The 25,050-nt window shown below is 44.4% G+C and overlaps 1 protein-coding gene across 5 annotated transcripts in view; it reads right to left on the reverse strand.

Annotated features, from left to right (window-relative positions):
- The window catches only part of LOC147034261 (uncharacterized), a 231,089-nt gene that overhangs the window by 28,293 nt on the left and 177,746 nt on the right, over positions 1–25,050 (reverse strand). For 2 of the 5 annotated variants that reach the window (XR_015057726.1, XR_015057730.1), the window contains 2 exons: positions 14,055–14,167; positions 8,123–8,312 (listed from right to left, as the gene is read on the reverse strand). Coding sequence is in view for 1 of the 5 variants with exons in the window: in XM_085879620.1 (XP_085735746.1) it covers positions 15,933–15,959 (27 nt within the window). In the remaining 4 variants the exon portion in view is untranslated. Of the gene's footprint in view, positions 1–4,733; positions 5,590–8,122; positions 8,313–14,054; positions 14,168–15,147; positions 15,960–25,050 lie in introns of those variants that run through there. The other 3 variants (XM_085879620.1, XM_085879610.1, XR_015057727.1) reach the window with 2 other exon arrangements.

The following is a 25,050-nucleotide window of genomic DNA, read 5'->3' on the forward strand; positions in this document are numbered from 1 at the left end:
AAAGGGGGCCGCGGATATTTATATCACATCAAAGAACTTTTACATCGAGAGCCAGAGCCGCCTCTCCCGGGGCAGGGAGCGAGCCGGACGGCAGGAGGCGCTAGGCGGCGTAGAACGGGGGCGGGGGAAGCGGGAAATGAGTCCAAGCAGGGGAAGGAAGCATGAAGAATGGGGGCTTGTAGGGGGAAGGAGGACGATGAAAAGGTGAGGAAGTAAGAAAGCAGGGTTGGGTGTTGGGTTGGATGAATAGAAAAGAAGAGTCCAGGAGGTGGGAATGAAAATCAAAAGAAAAAAGAACAGAAAGTAGAAATTATAATAAAAAGGAAGAACCATCTTAACCACCAAAGACAAACTGGTGCGTGAAGGTGAACTGAAGATGGCTCAGCACAAACTCATTCAATCCCATATATCAGGGCAATTCATGTGATCATGGGAGTTGTGTTTTTTTCATCAATGAAAACCACTCATAATGGAGAAAACGCAGAATAGCAAATTTAGTCGACACAAGAAAGGCTCAGGATTTTGAAACTTCTTCATGTTGCATTGAAATTTATAGCATTCCTGCATATTCTTCCCTCCAGGTCTTCAAGACAGCTGTTTACCACAATTCCAAATCGTCCCCAGTCCAAAACCCTTATCTTTTGTACCCTTGTTAACCCCCCCCCCCTTCACCCCAATCCCTCCTCCTTCCAAATTTCCAGTTTTCCCTCTTGAGAGTTTCCTTCTGTATCCATCTTGTGCATCCTCTTCTTCCGCCCCCCCCTCCCCATTCCTCCCCACACCCATTGTTTGTCTGCCTCCCCCTATTTTGGCCTTCAGCTATGCTGTTGGTGTTTCCCCCTCTCTCTTCATATGTTCTTTTTACATGCGTCTCTACTGTTCCTTTTGCATCCCGTTACGTCCTGATCTGTTCAGTGTACTAGCTATTTCACGAGCCTCGACTATGTATGCAATAAAAAAATAAATAAAAGAGATGCCACATTTTGATGAAAATCTATAGCATTTCAAGCAAGAGGTGCTCCATTTTGATGAAAATCATGGGTGTTCATCAAGTTTGATGAAGAACATATTCACAGGAGTGCAAAAGGTTCCAATGTATTCAAATCTTATGTTCTTGTTTGTCCTCTGCTTGTGCTATTCAGTCGGTCTGTCTTTGGCCACCTCTCTTCTGCCCCAAAGTCAGCAACATCACTCCTGAGTCCTGACCAAAAGAATAGTGCAAAAACAAACTATGTAGACCATTAAGATGATTTCAAATTACTGTAGAAGTAAAATCATGTAATCCATCACTGATGCTGACATCGAGTCTTTCCTCTTTTCAAACAGCCTGTTGTCTGACCATCAGCATGGATTGTGTCCTGGCTACTCAACTATGGACATGCTGCTGCTCCTCTCTCAGCAATGTTTGGAGGCCCTCAATCTCAAACAAGATGCCAGGACCGTCTCCTTAGATAAACACTGCTTTCAGAAAGTATTCACACCCCTCGACATTTGTCACGTTTCCTTGTGTTACAGCCTGAATTTAAAATGGATTAAATTAAAAAAATTGTCACCGACCGACACAAAATACCCCATAATGACAAAGTGAAAACATGTTTTTGGAAAATTTTACAAATTAATTAAAAATGAAAAGCTGAAATGTCTTGCATCAACAAGTATTCAACCCCTTTGCTATGATATTCCAAATTGAGCTCAGGTGCATCCAATTTCCTTTGATCATCCTTCAGATGTCTCGACAACTTGATTGGAGTCCACCTGTGGCCAATTCAAATTATTTTACATGATTTAGATAGAAACACACCTTTCGATATAAGGTCCCTCAGTTGACAGTGCATGTCTGAGCAGAAACTCTACCATGAAGTCCAAGGAACTGTCCGTAGAACTCCAAGATAGAATTGTGATGAGGCATAGATCTGGGGAAGGGTATAAAACAATTTCTGGAGTGTTGAAAGATCTCAAGAGCACAGTGAGCTCCATCATCAGGAAATGGAAAGAATATGGAACTACCCAGAGTCTTCCTAGAGCTGGATGTCCGACCAAACTAAGCAACTGGGCAAGAAGGACCTTGGTCAGGGAGGTGACCAAGACCCCCAATGACCACTCTGACAGAATTACAGAGTTCCTTGGCTGAGATGGGAGAATCTGCCAGAAGGACAACAGTCTCTGCAGCACTTCACAAATCTAGGGTTTATGGGAGAGTGACCAGACAGAAGCCATTCCTGAGAAAAAGGCACATGACAGTACACCTGGAGTTTGCAAAAAGGCACGTGAAGGACTCTGAGAGCATGTGGCAAAAGATTCTGTGGTCTGATGAGACAAAACTTAAAATATTTGGCCTGAATGCAAAGCGCTACGTCAGGCGGAAATTGAGCACAGCTCATCACCAATATAACACCATCCCAACTGTGAAGCATGGTGGTGGCAGCATCATGCGATGGGGATGCTTTTCAGTGGCAGGGACTGGGAGACTTATAAGGATGGAGAGAACAATGAATGGAGCCAAATACAGGCAAATCCTTGAGGAGAACCTGCTTCAGAGTGCAAAAGACCTGAGACTTTCCAACAGGACAGAATAAAGATTTACATTCCAACAGGACAATGACCCCAAGCATACAGCCAAACAACACTGGAAGGCTTCAGAACAAGAACGTGAAAGTCCTTGAGTGACCCAACCAAAGCCCAGACTTGAATCCCATTGAGAATCTGTGGAAAGACTTGAAGATTGCTGTTCACCGATGCTCCCCATCCCACTTGACAAAGCTTGAACAAATCTTCAAGGAAGAATGGGAGAAACTCCCCAAATCCAGATGTTCAAAGCTGATACAGACACACCCAAGAAGACTCGAAGCTATAATTGCTACCAAAGGTGACTCCCAAAGTATCGACTGCAGGGGATTGAATACTTATTGACACAAGACATTTCAACTTTTAATTTTTAATTAATTTGTAAAAAATTCGAAAAACATGTTTTCACTTTGTCATGATGGAGTATTTTGTGTAGATCGGTGAAAACAAAAAAATTAAGCCATTTTAAATTCAGGCTGTAACAACAAAATGTGACAAAAGTTGATGGGTGTGAATACTTTCTGAAGGCACTGTACATCCTGGGCATTCAGCATAGTTGGCATCCTACTTTGCTTGCCAAGTGACATACAAGGCCACTCTCATACCTGAAATTCTGTCTTCATCCACTAAAGCAATCAACACGTTGCTATGAATAAAACCCTCTCCTCTACTCTCCCAGTGGAGGCTGGAGTGCCACAAGGCAGTCAGTGTCTTAGATTCCGTTTTTGTTCCTGTAAAGCCTTCCGACCTCTCCGGTGCTCCATAAAACCCTCTCCTGCTTTTTTCAGACGACTCCACATTGTGCGGTATGGTGCAGTACACCAATCCCTCTGATAAGCAGGCAACAGCTCACTGCCAATCTGAAATTGATTCGATGCATGTCTGATAAATAGGGCATGTCTTTCAATCCTGGTAAATCTCACACTCACCCTATCATTCCAGAAAGATCCTCAAATGAACCCACCTATCAATTTCCATGTTCAGGCACTGGAAGAGGTTCAGTCTCTTGAACCTTTAGGCCGGATTATTAGCCATGACATTGCTTGAGCCAACCATGTAGCAAAGCTGGCATCTAAAACCAGCCACAGACTGGGCATCCTCTGTCGTTGCAAGTCTTTCCTTGAAACAATCAGAGCCATTCCCAGTCTACAAGGCTTTGTCTGTATCTCAATGGAGTTATGTTCTCCCCAATGTGCTTGCACCCTAGCAGCACATCTGCATCTCTTGCATTGTGTGGAGAGTTTTATATTTCTCTGGCATTGTCTGAAGCTCTCAACATTATTGGAATCTCCCAGGATAAGGCCAAAGCACAAGGTCTGTTGCTTTCACGTCATTGGCAGGTCGGTGGTCTCTGTGTTTTACCACCTCTTCTCTGATATTGCTTCCACTGCTCTCTTAGATGTCCAATCCTCCCTATCTACTCCAGGATGCATGTGTTCTTCCAGTAACCTTTCCAGTTCCAGGTCAAATTCCCAAAATCCCGCCTTACTGCCAACCTCCACTCAGTTGTTCCTCTTTTCTCCCATTTGTGGAACTGCCTTCCTGAGACAGTTCAATCTCACTCTTCCCTCCAGGGCTTAAAGCAAGTGCTGCACGACCATCTCATGTTATCTGCCATCCCTAAATACAATATTTTCTATTCCAATAACCCTCCCGAACCCAACCCTCTTTCAGGTTATTGTGTATCCTCCCATCCTCCCTTTCCTTTTTCTTGTTTATTTATTACCCCATGCACATGAAGCAAAAAATTGGGATAAGCAATTGGTTCATGTCCGTCCCTCCATCTGTACATCTGTCTGTCTCATCAGTTTATGATCGAGGAACAACTCATTTAAATTGAACAATATATTGTTACGGCCACGGGTACCGAGACACCAGTTTGTTACTCAAGGGGTTTGATCCCCGTCTGTTCTCGGAAGAGCCAGACCTGGGGCCACTGCTCACAATTAACTTTGTGGTACGGTGGGTTGCTTTAAAACCACGAACACCACTCGGTTAACCATGAATTCTAGTGTCCACCGCCTAACGAGAGATCACGTGGTTACCTGAACGGGGAGCGTGCCCTCGGCAAAGCACCAATCTTATCTTGATTAGATATTAATTTGGGTGGCCGAGCGTTTAACCACTGGTGCATGCCGACTATTATTGGTCAAGTCTGTGGTAATTACCTCCCTGGTATCAATGGAAGGAAAGGACAAGCACGGACAGGTTGGAACGTCAACAAGCAATTAATTAATCAGAAAATAAATAAATAAAAATAACTTTTTATTTCCGTGAGGTAAAAATAAATTCCAAATCAATCAAAATGATCGCAAGCAAATAATAATTTAATTAATCAGGCAAAATCAATCAGAATGATCGAAAAGAGACAGAGAGCAGATGCTTATCAGGGATTGACTTACTTAACTACACACAGCTAAGGGTACCCAGCAGATCATTCAGGGGGGAAAGAAGAATCGTCTCGCTGACAAAAGAGAAGTCGTCCATCAAACAAAAATGTCCTGAAGTGTGTGAGCATGCCTTTTCCGTCGCCAGCACCCAGCCTTGCTGTGCACCCACTCGCCAACAGCCTTGAGCGCCAGTCGACATCACCCCCAAGAAACAGGAACGCCAAGGGCGACCTTCTGACTGGAACCGACGAAGCAGCCGTCTGATTGGAACGATGAAACAACCCTCCGTCTGACTGGACCTGACGAAGTCACCGTCTGACTGGCACGGATGAAGCAAACCGTTTGACTGGAACGATGAAAATAGCTGTCTGACTGGAACGATGAAATGCTCTCAGAACCGCAACCAGCTATCGCTAACTGACTGACAAACTGACTCGTTGTCAGCTGACCTGCACGCGTGCCACTTTCACCGCTCCCCATCCCTGCACAAGAACGGACTTCTCCTTTTTATAGGCGGCTTGTCTCAGCGGCACAGACTCCTCCCAAATTCACCCCGCCCCTCTTGCACACCGCTACCGTGACAACCCGCATGGCCTGCGGGTTATTGCTCGCTTGCGAGGCCATGTCTGTGGTGCTGGGCGAGCAAAAAAACAAACATTTGTCAGAATTACCGAGCACAAACATGAAGCGCTCATAAAACATCAACAACAATTATTACCTCACTGTTCAGCCTGACATGAATAGGAGCCAGCCAGCGTCCAAAGAACTGCTGGATGGGGTGTCGAATGTCAATGGAAAAATGCGGGTCTCGGCGTCCGTGAAAGAAATGTGTGTCAACATCGCTGGAAAAAGACGGGTCTCGGCATCGATGAAAGAAACAGGGGAAGGTGGGCGTCGACACCGGTGAAAGAAATGCCATGCATGAATGTGTCTGTTGTCAAGAGAAAAAGCTTCCCATAAGAGAGGGAGGATCGATTATTTACCCTTCTCAGCGCATCACATTTGGAATCCCACCAGACATGTGGATGGATCTATCCTGGACATGCATTTAGGGAAATAACTATCTGAGGACTCGGATGTTAATTGGTATGCATTCTTCGGATCGGATTCTGAAATCCGTAACAATATTTTGAACACGAATTGGAACATGAATTACAGGAAGATAAGTTTGCCGTTTTACAATACTTTGGCTTTAAATCCATCCCGATTGCACACCTTGAGTGGTAGGCTTAGGATCCTTAGGTCCTGGGTTCAAATCCCGCTTGGCTGTTGAATTAATAACAGATGGGGTTGACTCAGCCTGTCATCCTTCTGAGGTCGGCAAAATGAGTACCAGCTTGCTGTTAGTGGCGTTAGTGTTAGTGTTAGTCAGAGTGGCGACCCGTCCAGGATTGTGCCCAATAGCCAAGGAGACTGCTTAGGCAGCACCAACGCTCTGCACAGAGTATGGTCTCAATGGATGGATGGATTGCAAAAGCGCAGAGGAGTGAGATAATATCTTTACTGTCGACCTGCTTGGCAGTCAAACAAAATTGAAAATCATTCCAAAGAGGAAACTTACTGATTTTAAGGATGTCATAAAGGACACAAATAACAGACACAAAGTACGAATGTAATGTTTTTGATATAATTGACACTGGGTAAAACGGTGGCAAAATCCAGAATTTATTTATTTATATACCTTTAAACCTCTTTGAACCATTATTTAAATTTAATTTCATACTTGAACACTGTAGAACACAAATCGCCTTCATAATACTTCCAAGAACCACGCTATATATCGATACATAGCATGAAAGGGCATAGTTCCAAGAAGACTCTATCAGTATGGCGATGTACGATGCTGAGTGACGCTGCGTTCCATGGTGATCAATAAAGCCTCCATCTCCTAAACTGTGACTCAATGTCGTCTTATTACAGTGTATAAGGTGTTGTATAAGACTGCTTCAGTCGCGCTAAACTTCTGGATTTTTTTTTTGAAACGATCTTTAAAATCATTATTTTTTTTAAATTGAAGTTCATATAAATTTGAACACTGCACGGGGGTATCATCTATATATCAATACTGAAGGACCAATTTTGTGCTCCTCCGAGCGGTCGCGTCACGTTGTTCTCGGTACTGTGACCTGGACTGAAAGAAACTTCGTACCTGGAAGAGTGCATCGCACATAGTGGCAAGAGTCAACCTTCAACTCTGAAGCAGAATAAACACTTCGTTTTACATTCGTTTACATGGCGACGTGTGACGTCACCGCTGAGAGGCGTCAGGACGTCATGACATCATTGGTCATTCGCTGACGTCATTACATCTGTCGTCGACAGACCATCACCGCTGAGAGGTGTAATTCCACTCCTCGAAAATAGCATCTGCAATGTAAAACCCTCTTCTGCACATGCGGACTACCTCAGAATGTGAATTTGACACAAAAAATGTTACAAGAAACATTGTATCTCCATATTAATACTGAAGGACCAATTTTGTGCTCCTCCTCGCGGTCGCGTCACGTTTTTCTCGATACTGTGACCTGAGAAGTTTTTACACGGTGTACGTCAAAGTAGACACGTGCACAAATCAGGGGACTTCTTCACAAGGAGTAGTGTACACCAAAAATGTCGTGTACAAGGACGTTTTGTAGGCCTCATTGGGTAAGGCCATGGAGTACATCGACTGGGATCCGGCTCTTACAAGAGCCGCCACTGGTTGTCATATTGGGCTCATGGAACGGAATCCGCCTGTGACGGGGTTTCGGCTAGTGTTCTATGAATTCTCCAGTTCCATTTGTTTTATAAAAGCAAACATTTTTATCTTTAAACACAGGTAGATATAAGTATTAGTCAGGATTTTATAATACCAATTATATATGCTTATTTATTGACAGATTTATTGATGGATTCATGGATGGTTCTGAGGTTTCTGTGTGTAGAGCACAATAAAAGATTGATGGTGCACTCAAACTGCTTTCCCCGTCTAATACTTTACATGGCGACGAGGATGGGATTCTGGTGAGTGCATGGAAAGTAAGCTAAGCCATTGCAGTTAGCTGTTGGCCAACCAACTCGTTATTTCCCTGCATACGCTACTTGATCACCATGTCCCTTGGCATTATTGAAGTCAGTAACACCTTGATATCTGTGATATCACAGTAATCTACAGCAACAATACTCACCAATTACAACTCTTGGTCGTCCCCGGGGATGGACCCACACTTCTCGGATGAAACCGGCTCGATGTTGTCAAACTCAATTGGGAACACATCCATCGACTGCAGGCTTCCAAGCCACCAACCGTACTACAGCACCTCCTCGTGAGATACCCGGACATCTTTCAGGATGAACTCGGGACATTGAAGGGTTTCACTGCCAAGGTCAATGTTGAGAAAGATGTGAAGCCAATTTTCTCTAAAGCACGCCCAGTTCCTCTCGCATTGCAAGAGAAAGTTGATGCAGAATTAGCCAGAATGGAAAAGTTATGTATTGTTAAGGATCTGGAAACCATTTGCATTCAAACATACAGATGTCCCAAAAGTCAGTTATCCCGTTAAGTACATGTGAGACAGGTCCCTTCCTTTTATCTAGTGGGAGAATTAAAGGCGTGCGTTGCAATTTCTTTTAAGGTCGGTTATTAAATCTTTACATCTAATGACCATCCCACAAACAAACCAACAACCTGCTACTGAACAAGCGCTTCACTCGCCTAACCGGCGACTTGCTGTCCGAGGCAGAATCTCTGGCAGTTCCTTCTCGGCTTCCACAAACTTTGTAACTTCTTTTTGATGAGTATGGGCACGCGTGGAGTGGGGGCAGGGTTTTCCCGGCATGGCCGAAACCTCACCTAGAAAGGGCGGACCCATGGGAGCCCCGTCCAATCAGGGCAGACAATGACATCTGCTTCACCGAGCTCCGCCCCGGACGGGGGCTCTTTTGTTGCTTTTTGTTCGTTGTGAGCGGGTTCAAGAGAGATTTCGGCAGAAGAGCGCGTTGTTTGGGTGTGTCGCGTGTTGGAGCTGGGGACGGAGTCCAGTTGACTCAAGAAGAAGTCCAGCTCTCCGTGGCGCAATGGATAGCGCATTGGACTTCTCGTCGAAGCAGCAATTCGAAGGTTGCGGGTTCGAGTCCTGCCGGCCTCCGCGGAAACGAGCCCCGCACGTGTAACTGTGGGCCGAGCTGCACGGCCATTGGCAGGTACCCCGTTGAACTGCGATCCCCCAGCTCGTCTCTCCTTCTCTGGCTGCGGGGATCTTCAATAAAATATCTGTGTGTGTCTGAGTGTGTTGGGCCCGTCTTATAAGTAGAACTGTTGTGTCATTTCACCATTGTAAATATTCCTTGTATATTCCACGATAAGTCTTCCCTGTGTCTCTTTATTGCAAATAAACAATTGGAGAAATGTTCCCAGTTCGTTTCCGTCCTTTCTTGCATTGGTCCAGCATGGTTCAGATCTGAGTTTAGGCGGGTTTTTATACTCGGTAATCCGTTCATCGTCGCTGGTACGTTCTTGGCAGGCCCGCTCGACTGCATCCGAGCCGGAAAGGTAGTTAGCAGCTGGTAATTAGTAGAGTGATCCGGTTCAGGCAAGACGTGCCGAGGGCGTGGAATCCCAGTCGTCAAAATCGCATAGTTAATTAGGTAAATTGGTTCCAGACAAAAAGACCCTACGCTACGCGGTTGAGATATTGGCGTCCACGGTCGGTTCAGCGAACAACCGGCTCACGGAATTATCCGGAGCGACGGCCTACAATTCCGGGGAGTCTGGTGGGAGACGACGTAGTCTCCCCCACGTCGTGGTCGTTCTCGCCAACGACCCCCGGCCCGCAACAGTATCATTGAGTCAATTCAGTACTCAAATTGGGCTGCTCCAGTTGTTCGTGTCGTGAAGGCAGACAAATTGATACGAATTTGTGGGGATTACAAAATGTCGATAAACAAATGTTCCACCTTGGACACATATTCCACACCAAAGATTGATGACTTATACGCAAAACTGAGTGGAGGACAGTCATGCACCAAGCTCGACATGAGATCAGCCTACCTCCAAGTCGTTCTGGATGAGAATTCCAAGGAATATCTCACCATCAACACGCATCGGGGGCTCTACAGATACAACCGCCTGAGTTTTGGTGTCAAATCGGCACCAGGAATCTACCGACGTTGTCTGGATAGCCTGTTTGCTGCTGAACTACACGTTGTAGTTTACCAAGATGACATCTTAGTCATTGGCCGCTCAGAGCTTCATCATCTTGACAACCTCAAACGTGTGCTACACATTATCTCCGACTCTGGACGATGCCTGCGGAGAGACAAGTGCGATTTCATGGTTCTGTCTGTGACTTATTTGGGCCATCGTATCGATGCTGTAGGCTTACATCCCACTGAAGAGAAGATCAGAGCAATCAAATACGCCCCAGCCCCAACCAACATTTCTGAACTCAAGGCTTACATTGGCATGCTGCAGTACTACAGCAGGTATATCTCAAACATTGCTACAATGCTTGGCCCACTGCATTGCCTGTTAAAAAAGGCGTCAGCTGGAAATGGGACATTCCAGAGTCATCAGCCTTCCAGAAGTCATAAGACATGCTGCAGTCTTCAAATGTGCAAGTTCACTATGACCCAGCCAAAGACATGGCCCTGCCATGTGGCACGAGTCAGTAAGGGGTTGGTGCTATTTTGTCACACATCATGCCAGATCGCACAGAGACCAATCACATTCGCATCTCGTACATTGTCCCCGGCTGAGAAGAACTACAGTCAGTTGGACAAAGAAGGACTTGGTATTGTATTTGGAGTTAAGAAATTTCACCAGTACGTCTTTGGTCGACATTTCACGATTTACACGGACCACAAACCACTGATTAGTTTATTTGGTCCAACAAAAGCTACCTCAGAGGTCTTACCACCTCAGATCATATGCTGGTCGCTTTCACTCTCGGCTTATGATTCCGACATTACAGACAGACCTGGCTCCACAATTTCAAATGCAGTCGCCTGCCACTTCCAGACACAATGTTTGACCCCCTACACCTGGCAGCGTGATAATCTCTGATGGAATTTTTGAATGACAACCAATCGATGCCAACGACATACGGACCTACACCAGGTGTGACCGATTTCTTTCCAAGGTTATTCATGCTACTGGGCATGGGTGGGCCTTATACACGATGCTGACCCTGAATTGTATTCGTGCAAGGCCAGGCAGAATGAACTAAGTGTCGACAATGGCTGCTTGATGTGGGGATGCCGAGTGGTCATTCCCCCAAACTTGCGCACAAAGAATTTGGATCCACTCCACGATTGTCATCCAGGCATTGTAAGAATGAAATTGCTGGCACGGAACTATGTCTGGTGGCCTCACCTTGCTTCTGACATCGAACAGTGTGTGAAACATTGTTATCCGTGCCAAAGCAGTCGAAACACCCCTGCAAAGGCACCACTGCACACCTGGGAATAGTCCACTGAACCATGGTAGAGGATTCATCTTGACTATGCTGGACCCATCGAAGGCCGTATGATCCTTATTGTTATTGATGCTCACACTAAATGGATCGATGCCTATGTAACACATCCAGCAACCTCACCCACTACTATAGAGAGGCTACACCAGAGCTTTGCTACTCATGGTTTGCCACGCATGATAGTCACTGACAATGGAACCTGTTTCTCAAGCTCTGAATTCACTGAATTCACCCACCTGAATGGAATAATTCACAAGTTTGTGAGCCCACACCATCACGCTTCAAATGCACTCGCCGAAAGTTCCATGAGTTTCGTCAAGTCTGGTCTAAATAATACATGGCGGAAGCCTTCAGACCAGACTATCACGTTTGTTTTTCGCTCACAGCATCACTCCCCACACTACAACGGGGGTGACACCAGCTGAGCTGCTGATGAAACGACATTTGCATACACGACTATGCCTGGTGTTTGGCTTAATGGTTAGGGTGGTGGGCTTGGGATCCTAGGATCCTGAGTTCAAATCCTACTTGGCTATTGAATTCAGCACAGGGCTGAATTTATTGAACAATAAAAAACGTTGGCATTTCTTGGAATATTTGTGAGTGTATCATTCGTAGAAGGTATAACTTTCTGAACGCTCAACATACGAGGTCTGTCTAAAAAGTAACGGGACTGACTTCACAAAAATTTTATTCCAAAAAAATATTGAAATCACAGCTTGTCCCCTTCAAAATAGTTTCCCTCCAGTCTCACACACTTGTCCATCCTCTTCTTCCATGCTTCGATGCACCCCCGGAAGGCTTCTTCTGGAATCCTCTGGAGCTCCGTCGTCACAGCCCTTTTGATGGCCTCCACATCAGGAAATCGGGCCCCCTTGATCACCCCCTTGAGCTTGGGGAACAGGAAAAAAATCACAAGGGGCCAAGTCTGGCGAATACGGGGGTTGCTCCAGAGTTGGCACGTTCCTCTCCTCCAGAAATTGTCGGATGCTCAGGGTACTGTGAGCAGGGGCATTGTCATGGTGGAGCACCCAGGCCTTGTTCTCCCACAGATCCCTCCTCTTGTCCCGGACTGATCTCATGAGGCGCCGGAGGATCTTCTTGTACACGTATTGATTCACTGTTTGACCCTGTGGCAGAAACTCGAAGTGGACGATGCCCTTGATGTAAAAAAACGCGATGAGCGTCATCTTGACCTTTGACTTCGACATCCTTGCTTTCTTTGGTCTTGGTGATGCCGGACTTTTCCACTGACGACTCTGCCGTTTGGTCTCGGGATCGTATTCGAATATCCACGATTCATCGCCAGTAATGACTCTCCCGAGCAGGTCTGGATCGTCTTCGAGGCGCTCGATAATGTCTTGACAGACAGTGACTCTGCTGTTTCTGGTCCTCGGACAACAGCTTGGGGACCATCTTTGCGCACACCTTGCACATTTCGAGATTTTCAGTGATGATGCTCCAGACAGTGTCCTTGTTGATGGAAAGTTCCTCAGCAATGATCCGCACCGTGAGTCAACGATCTGCGCGCACCATCTGCTTCACATGCTCGATGTTGTCCGCCATTCTGCTCGATGAAGGTCTTCCAGACCATGGATTGTCTTCAACCTCCTCCCGTCCCTCTTTGAACCTATTGTGCCATTCAAATGCATGTGTACGTGACATCCTTTCTTCCCCATAGACTTGATGCAGCATTGCGAAGGATTCGGAAGGTGTTTTGCCAAGCTTGGCAAGAAACTTCAGATTGGCTCTCTGCTCACAACTCATAGGGCGACGACTCAGACTAGACAACGTGTAAAGCACGACCTGTTAAAAAAATCACACAATGAGTGCTGTCAACCATCACCAATCATATATATTGCTGGAATGTTGTGAAAAACTGTGATGCAACCCGTTCATTCAAGTTGTGTAAGTGGAGCACACAGCAGGCTCAGTCCCGTTACTTATTAGATGGACCTCGTATAATGCATTAATTATAACATCCAGGGTTAAACAGAAAGTATCGTCGTTGTTTCTTCCTCTCGTCTGCATGGCATCATGTGAAATACCCAACATTGTGCTGCTTTGCTCTGTGAATGTCTCTTTCTCACCCAGCGAATGCAACTTGGTTAATTGATGCAGGAGCAGGATTGTTGGGCAGCAAGGGAAAGATGGTGCAAGTGACATTTTTCTATATTATTTGTTTATTATTATGTTGTTTGTATGCAAAAGGGGATTTTAGTATCTGTACTCATACACACTGGATTAAAATACACACTGAGTGTATCTTGATCATAATTTTGATCTCTTGTTGAGTCAGTCTGCTGTACTTCTGGCCAGAATGGGTGCAATGCATGATGGCGCATGCTGTCTTTTGGATAAGATATGAAGTCAGGTGTTCAGTCGAGATTTAATTCAGGATGTAATAATTTTTAGGGATAAAATATTTTCTGAAAATAAATTTCAGCATTGTATATAATCCAATAAATTATTTGCTTGAAGGAAATATGATCTTATTTTTGAAATTCACAATTATACTCAATTATTGGTGCGATCACCTAGGGGAAACAGTTCTGGCTTAAGTCTTTCAGGAACCGGCCAGTCAGGCATGATGTTCACCTGGCAGCACTCCGGAATTTTGCCAAGTTGCTACAAATAACTTACTTACTCTTTGCGAAGGATACGGTGGGATCTTTAAAATCCACCAGTGGTCAGTTCTGGCCAACAGGTCCTCCAGCTTAACATACTTCTGATGGATGGTACACACATTGATGAATCACCCTGCACACAAAACACCAGGATGACAATTTATATCTGACTCAAGATTCGAACCAAGACCAGACAACTCAAAGGTGAGCATAAATACCTTCAAACGATCATGCCACCTCTTTAAAGCAAATACAGCAATGAGAAAAAGACATAAAATGCCATAGTCCCCATGGTTTTAGTAATTTTGCTGTACGGAGTTAAAGGGCTAGCCCACATTTACGAGATTGATGTGTATGCGCAACTGACTTGAGTGGTCAAGAACATTTTTGACATTTGTAACGTGTGACATTTGCCAAGTTTGAACAAAATCGGACCATGCATGTCCGAGAAATGGTTGGGGACACTTTTGAGTAACATGGCGACCAGTCGGCCATCTTCGATCTTATCTCAAAAAACAATGATGTGCATATATGTCATCATTCATTATATCTGTGAGCCACGTTTGAACAACAAGATCGGTAAATGCATGTCTGAGAAATGGTTCAGGATGAGTTCAATGCTGTTTTTTTTTTTTTTTTACAATTGTAAAGGCTGCCAGTGTATCAGTCGGCCATCTTTGATCAGATTGCAAAAAGTGAGGGGCAGGTAGATGCCATCATGTACTGTGCTTGTGCCATGTCTGAACAAAATCGGATCATGCATTTTCAGGAAATGGTTGGGGACACGTTTAAGTAACAAAATGGCCACCAGTCAGCCATCTTTGATCGCATCGCAAAACAATGACTGTCTATCTAAGCCATCATTCATTATCTGTATGCCAAGTTTGAACAACATCAGTAAATGCTTGCCTGAGAAATGGTTGAGAATGTGTTCAATATCCAGTTTTTAAAACTAAAATGGCCACCAGTCGGGCATCTTTAATTGCATCGCAAAACAAAATGATGTGCATATGTATACCATCATGTGTACATATTTTTGCCAAGTACAAATAAAATCGGTCCATACATGTCTGAGATATTGTTGCGGACACATGCACAGAAATGAAAATCAAGACCAAATCCATAAGCCCCTGTTTTGGACTAAGTCCAAGGGGGGCTAATGATTGTAAATTTATTGAAAACTATTAAATGTACAGAAATGTCTCCTGAATAAAAGCATCCTTTATGACAAACTTGGATAAAATAATGGCAAAAAGTGAAACAAAATAAAACAAGAATAAAATAAAAAAAAGAATATAAATAAAATGATTGTTCATAGTATTTCAGAAAAATATGGTTTGAAAGACCATGATTCCTCCAAACACTATTCATTCGTCTTCACACTATTCATTTAGTTGAACTGTGGTTGATATTTCATGCAATGAAAAAGGACACTATTCCTAGCTTTAATGTATTACAGATTGGTCAATCTACTATCTAATTAATTTTTCTTCTCTTTATTGATGCTGTGTTAAAGTTAATAGTGAAGGATGCTTGGTTTGATGCTGAGAGTCTTTTTTGTGAACCTTCAGATGGTAGAACAGTAAGTTTTGTGAAGTGTCTGTCTGTGTGCTGAGGAAGCTGGAAAGCATAACCCATAAACACACAGCTACAGGGAGCCAGGGGAGAGCGATTCAGGCCATGTCTGCGGAAGCATAGGCAATCGTCCGAAATGAGCCAAGGCTTTTGACTGGTAATTGTCGCTCCAGGGATGAAATTAATTTTCCTTTGGGGGCGACAGAGGTTTAAAGTTGCAATAATCGAGGGCTGGATGGATAAATTGGTTCAGGGAAACTTCATGCAGCCTGGAGGCTGGTTTGTCATGGCCCGGATGGCGATGGAGCGATGCACTCAAAACTTCAGTCTTGGTGCTGCCAGGTGCAAGTCTTGTGAAAGTACATAAGGAAAAGGAAGAAAGGGTGGGGAATCCTTAACCAATGTTTGAGTATACAAAATTTACCAAAAACAACTTGTATATGTTTTGAAGATGATAATCTGATGATGGATTCCTCCAGTGTAACAAATAAAACTATCTATTGATATCTTTATACTGTACTTGACTTTTAACCAAGATAACCACAGGAGATATTGACTGCCTAAGTGGAGGGGAATGGGTATATACTACAGCAAAGCATACACTACATAAACCCCGCATGGTGGATAAACTACACTGGCATTCCTCCACAGCCTACAAAGAGCAGAGTGAAGGTGAAAAAATAGATAAAGACAGGAGAATTGATTGAGATATGGTCAAAAATACAACTTGCAACTTATACAGTGCTGAGTCTATTGCTACAAATATGACAATGAACGGGAATGGAAAAGCAGAGAGAAACAGAGGGATCGACAAGTGCAGGTGGAGGAAGACATACGTATCAATGGAGAGAGACAAACAAATACAAGAAAGAAAAAAACAGACTATATTTGCAGGCCATTGCACTTAGAACCATCATAAAGAGCACATGAAGTTGTCACGTGGGTTTTCTAAAGCAGAGGAGCGGACATAGACTGAGACACAAAGACGAGCGCTGGCTACGCAGGAAGCTTAGAAGGAGCCGAGAGAGATTTAGGGAGATTTGGGGAGAGCAGAAAGGATGGCTGCTCTTATTATTTATTTTATTTATTTGGATTTTCAACAGATATATAAAAAAAACTTACTGTTGCCTCCAGCTGTTTTGGTTTGAGACCACCCACAAACCGGGGGGAAACTAAGAGCCGGTAATACCAGGAGGTAACATTTGGAAGCTTAAATAATAGCAGGAGGTACATTATGGAAGCCTTAATAACGATAAAATGACTGTTATGGAGAGAGAGAGAGAAAGAGAGAAAAGGGGGTGAGGGGGGCACTTGCTGTTTTGCATTTCCTTCTCTGTTTGTGCCTCTTGTTTTTATATTTTTCTCTGTTTTGGCAAATTTTTCAAAATAAATCCGCATTTGTTGTTTTTTCCATTGTCTAATGGACATTTCTGTTTGTATTTCTGCTTAACCATTCAAACTACATTTCATGCAGTGATAAACGATGAGGGGATTTGTGGTCACGACCCCAAGCCATCAAGAGAAGCGATTACTGAGCTGTGTCCACTTCCAAGCAGATCTAAGATTTACCTTTCGGATCCAGTTTGGATAAGGTGCAATCATTTTGAATTTTAGGTCTGATACTTTGATGTATATTTTGGGAGAGAAAAAGAAACACAAATTGAACAGTCAACTTATTACTATTCATGGTGGACGGGAGGGGTGGGGGGGTTGGTGGGTGAGAGAAATATGAAGAATTCCTTCAACTTAATGACTGCCTGATTCAATAGCGATCTGGATCATTAGCTGGGCATCATCTATCATCGACGTTTGACCCTTCAATGGCAGAACTTTTCTGAATTGCAGGTCCATAAGCTTATAGTTATATCCAAATATTATCCAATCCAATTAGGGAAAAAGAGAGAGAGAGAGAGAGAGAGAGAGAGAGAGAGAGAGAGAGAGAGAGAGAGAGAGAGAGAGAGAGAGAGAGAGAGAGAGAGAGAGAGAGAGAGAGGCAGAGTGAGAGAGAGAGAGAGAGAGCGAGAGAGAGAGATAGAGAGATAGAGAGATAGAGAGATAGAGAGATAGAGAGATAGAGAGATAGAGAGAGCGAGAGAGCGAGAGAGCGAGAGAGCGAGAGAGCGAGAGAGCGAGAGAGCGAGAGAGCGAGAGAGCGAGAGAGCGAGAGAGCGAGAGAGAGAGAGAGAGAGAGAGAGAGAGAGAGAGAGAGAGAGAGAGGGAGAGAGAGAGAGAGAGAGAGAGAGAGAGAGAGAGAGAGAGAGAGAGAGAGAGAGAGAGAGAGAGAGAGAGAGAGAATTCCTTCAAATTAATGGCTGCCTGAATCAATGGCCATCCAGATCATCACCTGGAAACTGTTCATCATTGATTCTCAGACCCTTCAACCTCAGAACCTCTAAAAAACAGCGGATACACATCATTGGTTGTGTCCAAAGGTCATCCAATGAGTAAGAGATCTTCTGAATGTCCTCAGCTTATGCTACAGTGTTATACCACAGAACACACTCAATGACCAGCAAATTACAAACTTCCAATCTGACAGTACACTCAAAATACCACCGACCATCTTCGGATAAACAAAGTTACAAAACACCAGAACAAATATTTCATCATTTGAGGATCCTGGGATGGGACATGATTTCGGCCTTTTATCCTCGATACAACTCATCTAGGCCAATAGTGATATGTAAATGTAGATAGAAACACTATCCCCGAGCCAGTGAGAAAACCAAGGAGCTATGAGTCAGAAGACAGCGAGAGAGGGGGTATTATGATAAATTGGTATGAGTAATACCTACCAAAATAGAGCTCAAAGTAAAAAAGAAAAGACAGTTTAGTCACTACGCAGTTTTCTAAACACGCTCAATGAATCCATATTGTATACTGTACTATGTAAATCACAGGGAAATTTTATGCAGGAGGAGGCGATTTGGCCCATCATGCCTGTGCTACACCAACAACAGATTAAACAAGAAAGTTCATAGAACACCTTACCCCACACACTCTTGAGCGAAAGGACATGGTAAGGGTCTTTTCAACTCTTGCTCTGTATTACCAAGTGCAATCTATATTCATACGAGCTGCTATATTCCTACAACGCTAAGTGCACGAGCAGCAAATTTGATTGCTCGAGATGGCGTAAAATAGTGTCATATTTTGTCCAAGTATTGCTAAAAGCAAGGGTTTGTAGAGTGCTAAAAAGGCGAGTTTTGCTCTAAGGTTATATAAGTTATATAATTCAATTGAAATAGAAGAAAGATTTTACAGGTCGTAGAAAAAAAATAATTCCGGAAGTTTACCGCCATTGATGCAGCATCTTTTACACCGCCTTATTTAACATATTAAATTAGTTATTTGTGCCTGTTGTTTGTGTCCTTTATAACATCGCTAAAAACAGTAAATTTTCTTTCTGTAATGATTTTCATTGTTGTTTAACTGCCAGACAGTAGACAGACTAAAACAATTAACTCACTCACTCCTTTGTGTACCTGTGCGCATGGGACAAGATTCCGTACACTTTGCCAAATGCAGAGCCAAAGTACTGCTAAACTGCAGGTTTGTGTTCCGATTCATGTTCCGATTCAATTGAAGTTTAGTAGTTCCTCGATCATATCCTGACGTCTGGAGACAGACAGACAGAGTGAACCAATTGCTTTACCTGCTTTGTGTGTGGGTAATATATCCTTCAGGCTCATGACCTAATATCATTTGGGGGATGGGGGAAGGAGTACTGATGAGAAAAGTGTGGCAGGCTCATGACCAAGGTTTTAAAATAAAAGCAGGAAAAAAGAAAAAAAAAGTGTTTTTTGAAATAACAATCGATTTCATTTAATGTATTATGTAAAGGGTGGGGGATGGTATGGGCAAAGGCTGTTTTAGGGTAAAGAACATACAATTCCAACCACCCACTATCCCTTGACGAGACCCTCTCACAGACTTCACAATCAGCACAAATGTGCAAATGACCCATCAATACTGAAGCTACTTACAAGTCCTACCAAGCCGTTCATATCCCTGTACTCCTCTATCTCCAATGCTTTGAGTTACCTATATAATTCCACTTTAAACCTATCGACAGTTTCTGCTAAATAAATAATGGCATATAATTTTGTAGAATACATGATGGTCTGTGAGTGTCACTTCAATGGTCTTTGTTCAAATATTGTTTTTTTTTTTTTGTATACCTTGTCGAGGCTCGTGTGAGAGCTAACACACAACGCACAACAAGGGGGGAATGAGACAAGAGGGGAGGGAGTGGGAAGGACAAATCAGTGGGGAACAGAGACATGAGGAGATCTGTGGAAGGAAGAGGGATGGGATGGGGAACATGGGGAATAGAAGATGGACATTACAGGGACTTTCAGGAAGGAAAGCAGGGAATTTGAAGGAGGTGGGCTTGGGTGGATTATCGGAGGAAGAAAAGATCGAGGATTTGGATGGGGGATGATAAGAGGTGGTGGTGAACAGATGTTTTGAAGGCCTGGAGGGAAGAATGGGAATGAATAGAGTGAGGCAGTTTATTCCAAAGGTGGGAAAAAAGAGGAATGAAAGAGTGAAGGTGAGCAGTGATTCGTGATTTTGGTAGTTTTACCAGAAGGGCGTTGTTGGCGGACCTTAAGCGCCCTGCGGAAATGTGGTGGGGACAAATCGCAGAGAGAGCAGGGGGGGCGAGGCGGGAGAGGAGACGGTAGACAGAAAGACCACCGACCAACCTGCGGTGATTGAGTGAGAGGCCCAAAGACTCAGCCTCATTGCGGGAGATGCCAATGATCCGAAATGCCTTGGTTTCTACAGCGTGAAGCCGAGAAAGGTGGGAGGTAGGAGCACCAGCCCAGAGGGGAGAGCAGTACTCCATCAAGCTGCGGACAAAAGCTTTGTAAGTGGTCAGGAGCTCAGGTGGGCCGAGGAAGGACTTTGCACGACAGAGGATTCCCAGTCGGCGACTGGCTTTGGAGGCGAGGTTTGAAATGTGGCTTTCCCAGGAAAGGTCATGGCAGATAGTGAGACCCAGAAGCTTGAAAGAAAGGACTTCTTCCAGAGGATTGTTGAGAAAGTGGATGGGGGGGGGGGGTTCTAAACGGTCCTTTTGAAGAGACATCGTGAGAGTGTGAGATTTGTCCGGATTGAAAGACATGTTCCACGTGTTGGACCAGTTTGTGATTTTATCCAGATCTGCAGTGAGCGAAGAAGCTGCTGCTTGCCGGTCTGAGAGATGACCGATGGTACGGCAGAGGGTGGAGTCATCAGCAAAGAGATATAGAGGATTTTCCAGAGAGTCGGAGAGATCATTGATGAAAACCAGAAAAAGAACAGGGCCCAGAACGCTACCTTGAGGAACTCCAGCCTGGACAGGAAGGGGGGATGAAAGAACTCCATTTAGGGCCACACGGTGACTGCGACGGGAGAGGAAGTTTGCGAGCCATGAGTGGAGATGGCCTTGGATACCATAGGAAGAGAGTTTGGTGAGCAGGGCAGGGTGCCAGACTGTCAAAAGCATGTGATATGTCCAGGGATACGGCTCGGATTTTCTATTTGGCATTGAGGACTTCCATCCATTGTTGGGAGAGCAGAAGCAGCATATCCAGGGTAGATTGACCTGGTCTGAAACCAAATTGATGATCAGAAATCAAGCCATTGGAGAAGAGGAAGGATTTGATGTCTGAAGCGATGATGGATTCCATAACCTTTTCTGATGATTGGGAGAAGGCTGATTGGTCTGTAGTTGCAGGGATCTGTTTTTGCACCTTTTCGTGCAGGGGCAGTGATGTTTGCAGATTTCCAAGCAGATGGCAGATGACCTTGAGCAAATGAGAGGGTGAATAGAACAGAGAGAGGGTGAGCAAGAGCAGAAGAGCAGGCTTTGAGGACACATGGGCTGATGCCGTCTGTTGCGATTGCAAAATCTGAGTCGAGGTTTGACAGCAAGATCTCCACCTTGTCAGGAGAAAAGGACACAGAGTCCAGGGACAGTTGGGTGTGACTGGGTAAGGTGGGTAGAGAAAGTGATGGGTTTTTGACACAAGATTTAGCTGCAAACACCGAGTTTAGGCATTCAGCTTTTTCAAGTGTGGTATCAGCAGTGCGGCCATTTGAGGTAAGGGAGGGGATGGAGGGGGAACATACATCAGAAACAGATTTGATTAGACGCCACCAGGATTTTGAGGAGGGAGAGAGGTTTGAGAGTTCAGACTTTAGATTAGAAAGATGTTGTTTTCTGGATCTCCTGAGGGGAGGTACACACTTGGTCCGAGCTTTATGGAAGGAACTGAGATTGCCCTCAGTTGGGTTTGCTTTCCATGAGACAAAGGCAAGTTGTTTCAGGGCAACTGCCTCACCACAAGCTTCAGTGAACCAAGGGCGGGAGGAAGGGTCGGACAACTGAAGACGAGAGGGGATAAATCTGTGCATGAGGGAGAGCAAGTTTCTTTGAAAGAATTCCCAGGATGAGTTTATGTTTGAGAAAGTAGCGATAGGAGACCAGTCTATAAGTTTGAGGGGTGCTTGGAGACCCTGCTAGTCGGCTTGAGTGAAATGCCAGACTCGACGGCGGTGAGGTGGTTCTCTGATAATAGCCAGAGAGATGTCTACTTTGACAAGGACGTGGTCAGAAGAACCGATTGGAGCGGGGGAAGAGCAGCAGATATTGTCAGGGAAATTTGTCAAAATCAGACCCAGAAGAGATGGAGTACCATTGGTTGAGATCCGCGTTGGGAAGTTGACCGATTGAGTCAGTCCCAATGAGTTGCAGAAAGCTTTTGCTGAGGTGCCATGACAGGTGAGAGAGGTATCCACACCTAGTCAACTGGCATGATGACAATTGAAGTCGCCACATATGAGGAAGAGAGAGTTTGGATGAGAAGATAGAAGTTAGTCCATGTTTTCGGATAGTGAGGTGTTGATGGAATCATCACTGTTAGGTGGACGGTACAGTACACATATAAACATGAGGTTGGAGTGGAGGGAAGCCGTAGCCAGAGGTATTCCTGGGGGCGTGGGGGAGTGAGGGCAGTGCATGGCGAGTGAGGAATAGAGTCTTTGATGAAGAGAGCAACTCCTCCACCAGGACGAAGCTCAGGTCTGTCATACCGGAGGAGGGAGTATCCAGGGAGAGATACTTGGGAGTCAGACACTTCTTGGGGGTGGAAAGTTTCTGTTAGGCAGATTATGTCTGGTTTGTCAGTGGCAACCTGTATGGAAAGATCTGAAAGGTTTGAGCGAAGGCCCCGGATATTTGAGGTCCACACTTTTAATGAAGAGGGAGGGAGGAGGCTTTGGGTGCAAGGGGTGGGGGAGGGGGAGGGTAGGACAAGGGATGAGGGGGGTAGGTAAGGAGGGTCGTTGAAAGAGTGCAGGGGATTGCAGAATAGCCAGGGGAGGGGGCAGGATGAGGAGGAGAAAAGGATCTGTGGTACAGGGGGAGAGGGGGGACAACAGAGGGGGAAGAAGGCAGTTGAGGATTTGAGGAGGTGGAGTGAAGAGATGGAGGTGAGAGGGCAGTGGAAGGAGGCAGCTTTATGGATGAGAGGGCAGGGCAACTTTGAGAAGGATGAGTGAGGGGGATGAATGGTGGGAGATAGGTAAGGGGGGTGTTTTTGAGAGTGGTGAGAAGGAGGCTTGGAGGGAGAAGAGTGGGATGGTTGCTTTGAGAGTGAGGGGTGAGTTGGCACTGAAGTTGGAAAAAAAGAATGGTTGATGGAAAGCGAAAATTCATAGCAAACTGGGTTTTTAAAAAGTTTTAGGTCAGAGATGTGATTTAACAGAATTTTTGATGGATGCAATAAAGGCGAATCCAGAGAATGGAGAGAAGAAACGCTATAACAGTTGGATTTTTTCGGCAAGGTATGAAGGAAAGGTCAAATTGAGAGCAGTCTGTTTAAATAGTAGAAGAGTAGTGCATTATGATACAGTAAAGAGTACCACACGTGTGAAAGAGGAAGATGAAGCATTATAAGAGATCGTTTTTATTATTATTATTATTATTATTATTATTAATTTTTGAGAGTTTTCAACAGATTAGGTCATGGAAGTGTTGTATAAAAAATCGAGGAAGAAGAGGAGAAGAAGAGGAAGAGGAATAGGAAGAAGAAGAAGAAGAAGAAGAAGAAGAAGAAGAAGAATCGAGAGTCGTGAGTGAGGAAGGAGAAAAGTAGTGTTTTTTTTTTTTTTTGATTTAAGATAAGAAATAGTGATTAGTTGGGAGGGATGGGGGACGTTAGGAAAGTGGGGAAGATAGAAATTGAAGGTAATGGGGAGAAAAAACAAAACACGATCATACACCGAGAGGAACCGGTAGGCCTCAAGCCTCAAGGGTAGGCCTCAAGCGTCCGGTAAGACAAAGTCAACAAAATCTCACAAAATAGCACGATTTTTGAAACAAAACCGAACTAGGAACACACAGTAACATGTAAGTGAGAGAATAAACAGTTAAAACGGGACAGATAATGACCGGAAACTTAACTTTGAGATCGTCAGCAGAGAGCCCCGAACGAGACTTGTCGATGCTCCAAACCCGGAACCGGAAGTTGAATTGTTGTTTTTGTTCTTGAATTGTTAAAAACATTCAATAATTACTGTTCATTTTCTACATACAGGGTGTTCCAAAAAGACCTGGACAACTTCGGTTGTTAATATGTTGAATATCACAAATGATACAATGACACCCTTTGTTTGATACGATACAGAAACTCAAAGTTTTCTTTATTTTCAGGTCTGGTGTTTCAATGTAAAAGAAAATGGCGATTCCACAGGAGAAAGCTCAGTGCGTCAAATAGTTCATCGAGATAAGATCTGACACGCAGGTTCAACGTAATTTTCGTACAAGGTATGGAAGGAATCCGCCATCACGGACTAGTATCAGAGAGTGTCTAGTATCAGACTAGTATCAGACTACTAGTATCAGACTAGTATCAGAGAGTACAAGAGGTTTCAGGAGACTGAACATTGTCAGAAATAGAAAAGTACCGGTCGACCAAGCACATGTGTAGCAGACGATGAACAAGTGCATGAATCATTTTTTTTTTTTTGTATACCTTGTCAAGGCTCGTATGAGAGCTAACACACAACGCACAGGAAGGTGGCATGAGACAAGAGGGGCGGGAGTGGGAGGGACAAAACAGTGGGGAACAGACACATTTGGAGATCTGTGGAAGGGAGAGGGATGGGACGGGGAACATGGGGAAGAGAAGATGGACATTACAGGGACTTTCAGGAAGGAAAGCAGGGGAATTGAAGGAAGTGGGCTTGGGTGGATTATCGAGGGTAGAAAAGATCGAGGATTTGGATGGGGGATGATAAGAGGTGGTGGTGAACAGCTGTTTTGAAAGCCTGGAGGGAAGAATGGGAAAGAATAGAGTGAGGGAGTTTATTCCAAAGGCGGGAAAAAAGAGGAATGAAAGAGTGAAGGTGAGCAGTGATTCGTGATTTTGGTACTTTTACCAAAAGGGG

Source organism: Eptatretus burgeri, chromosome 1 (genome assembly GCF_056783735.1).
Source record: "Eptatretus burgeri isolate ZD-2024b chromosome 1, Ebu_testis_v1, whole genome shotgun sequence".
In the NCBI taxonomy this organism is placed as follows: domain Eukaryota; kingdom Metazoa; phylum Chordata; class Myxini; order Myxiniformes; family Myxinidae; genus Eptatretus; species Eptatretus burgeri.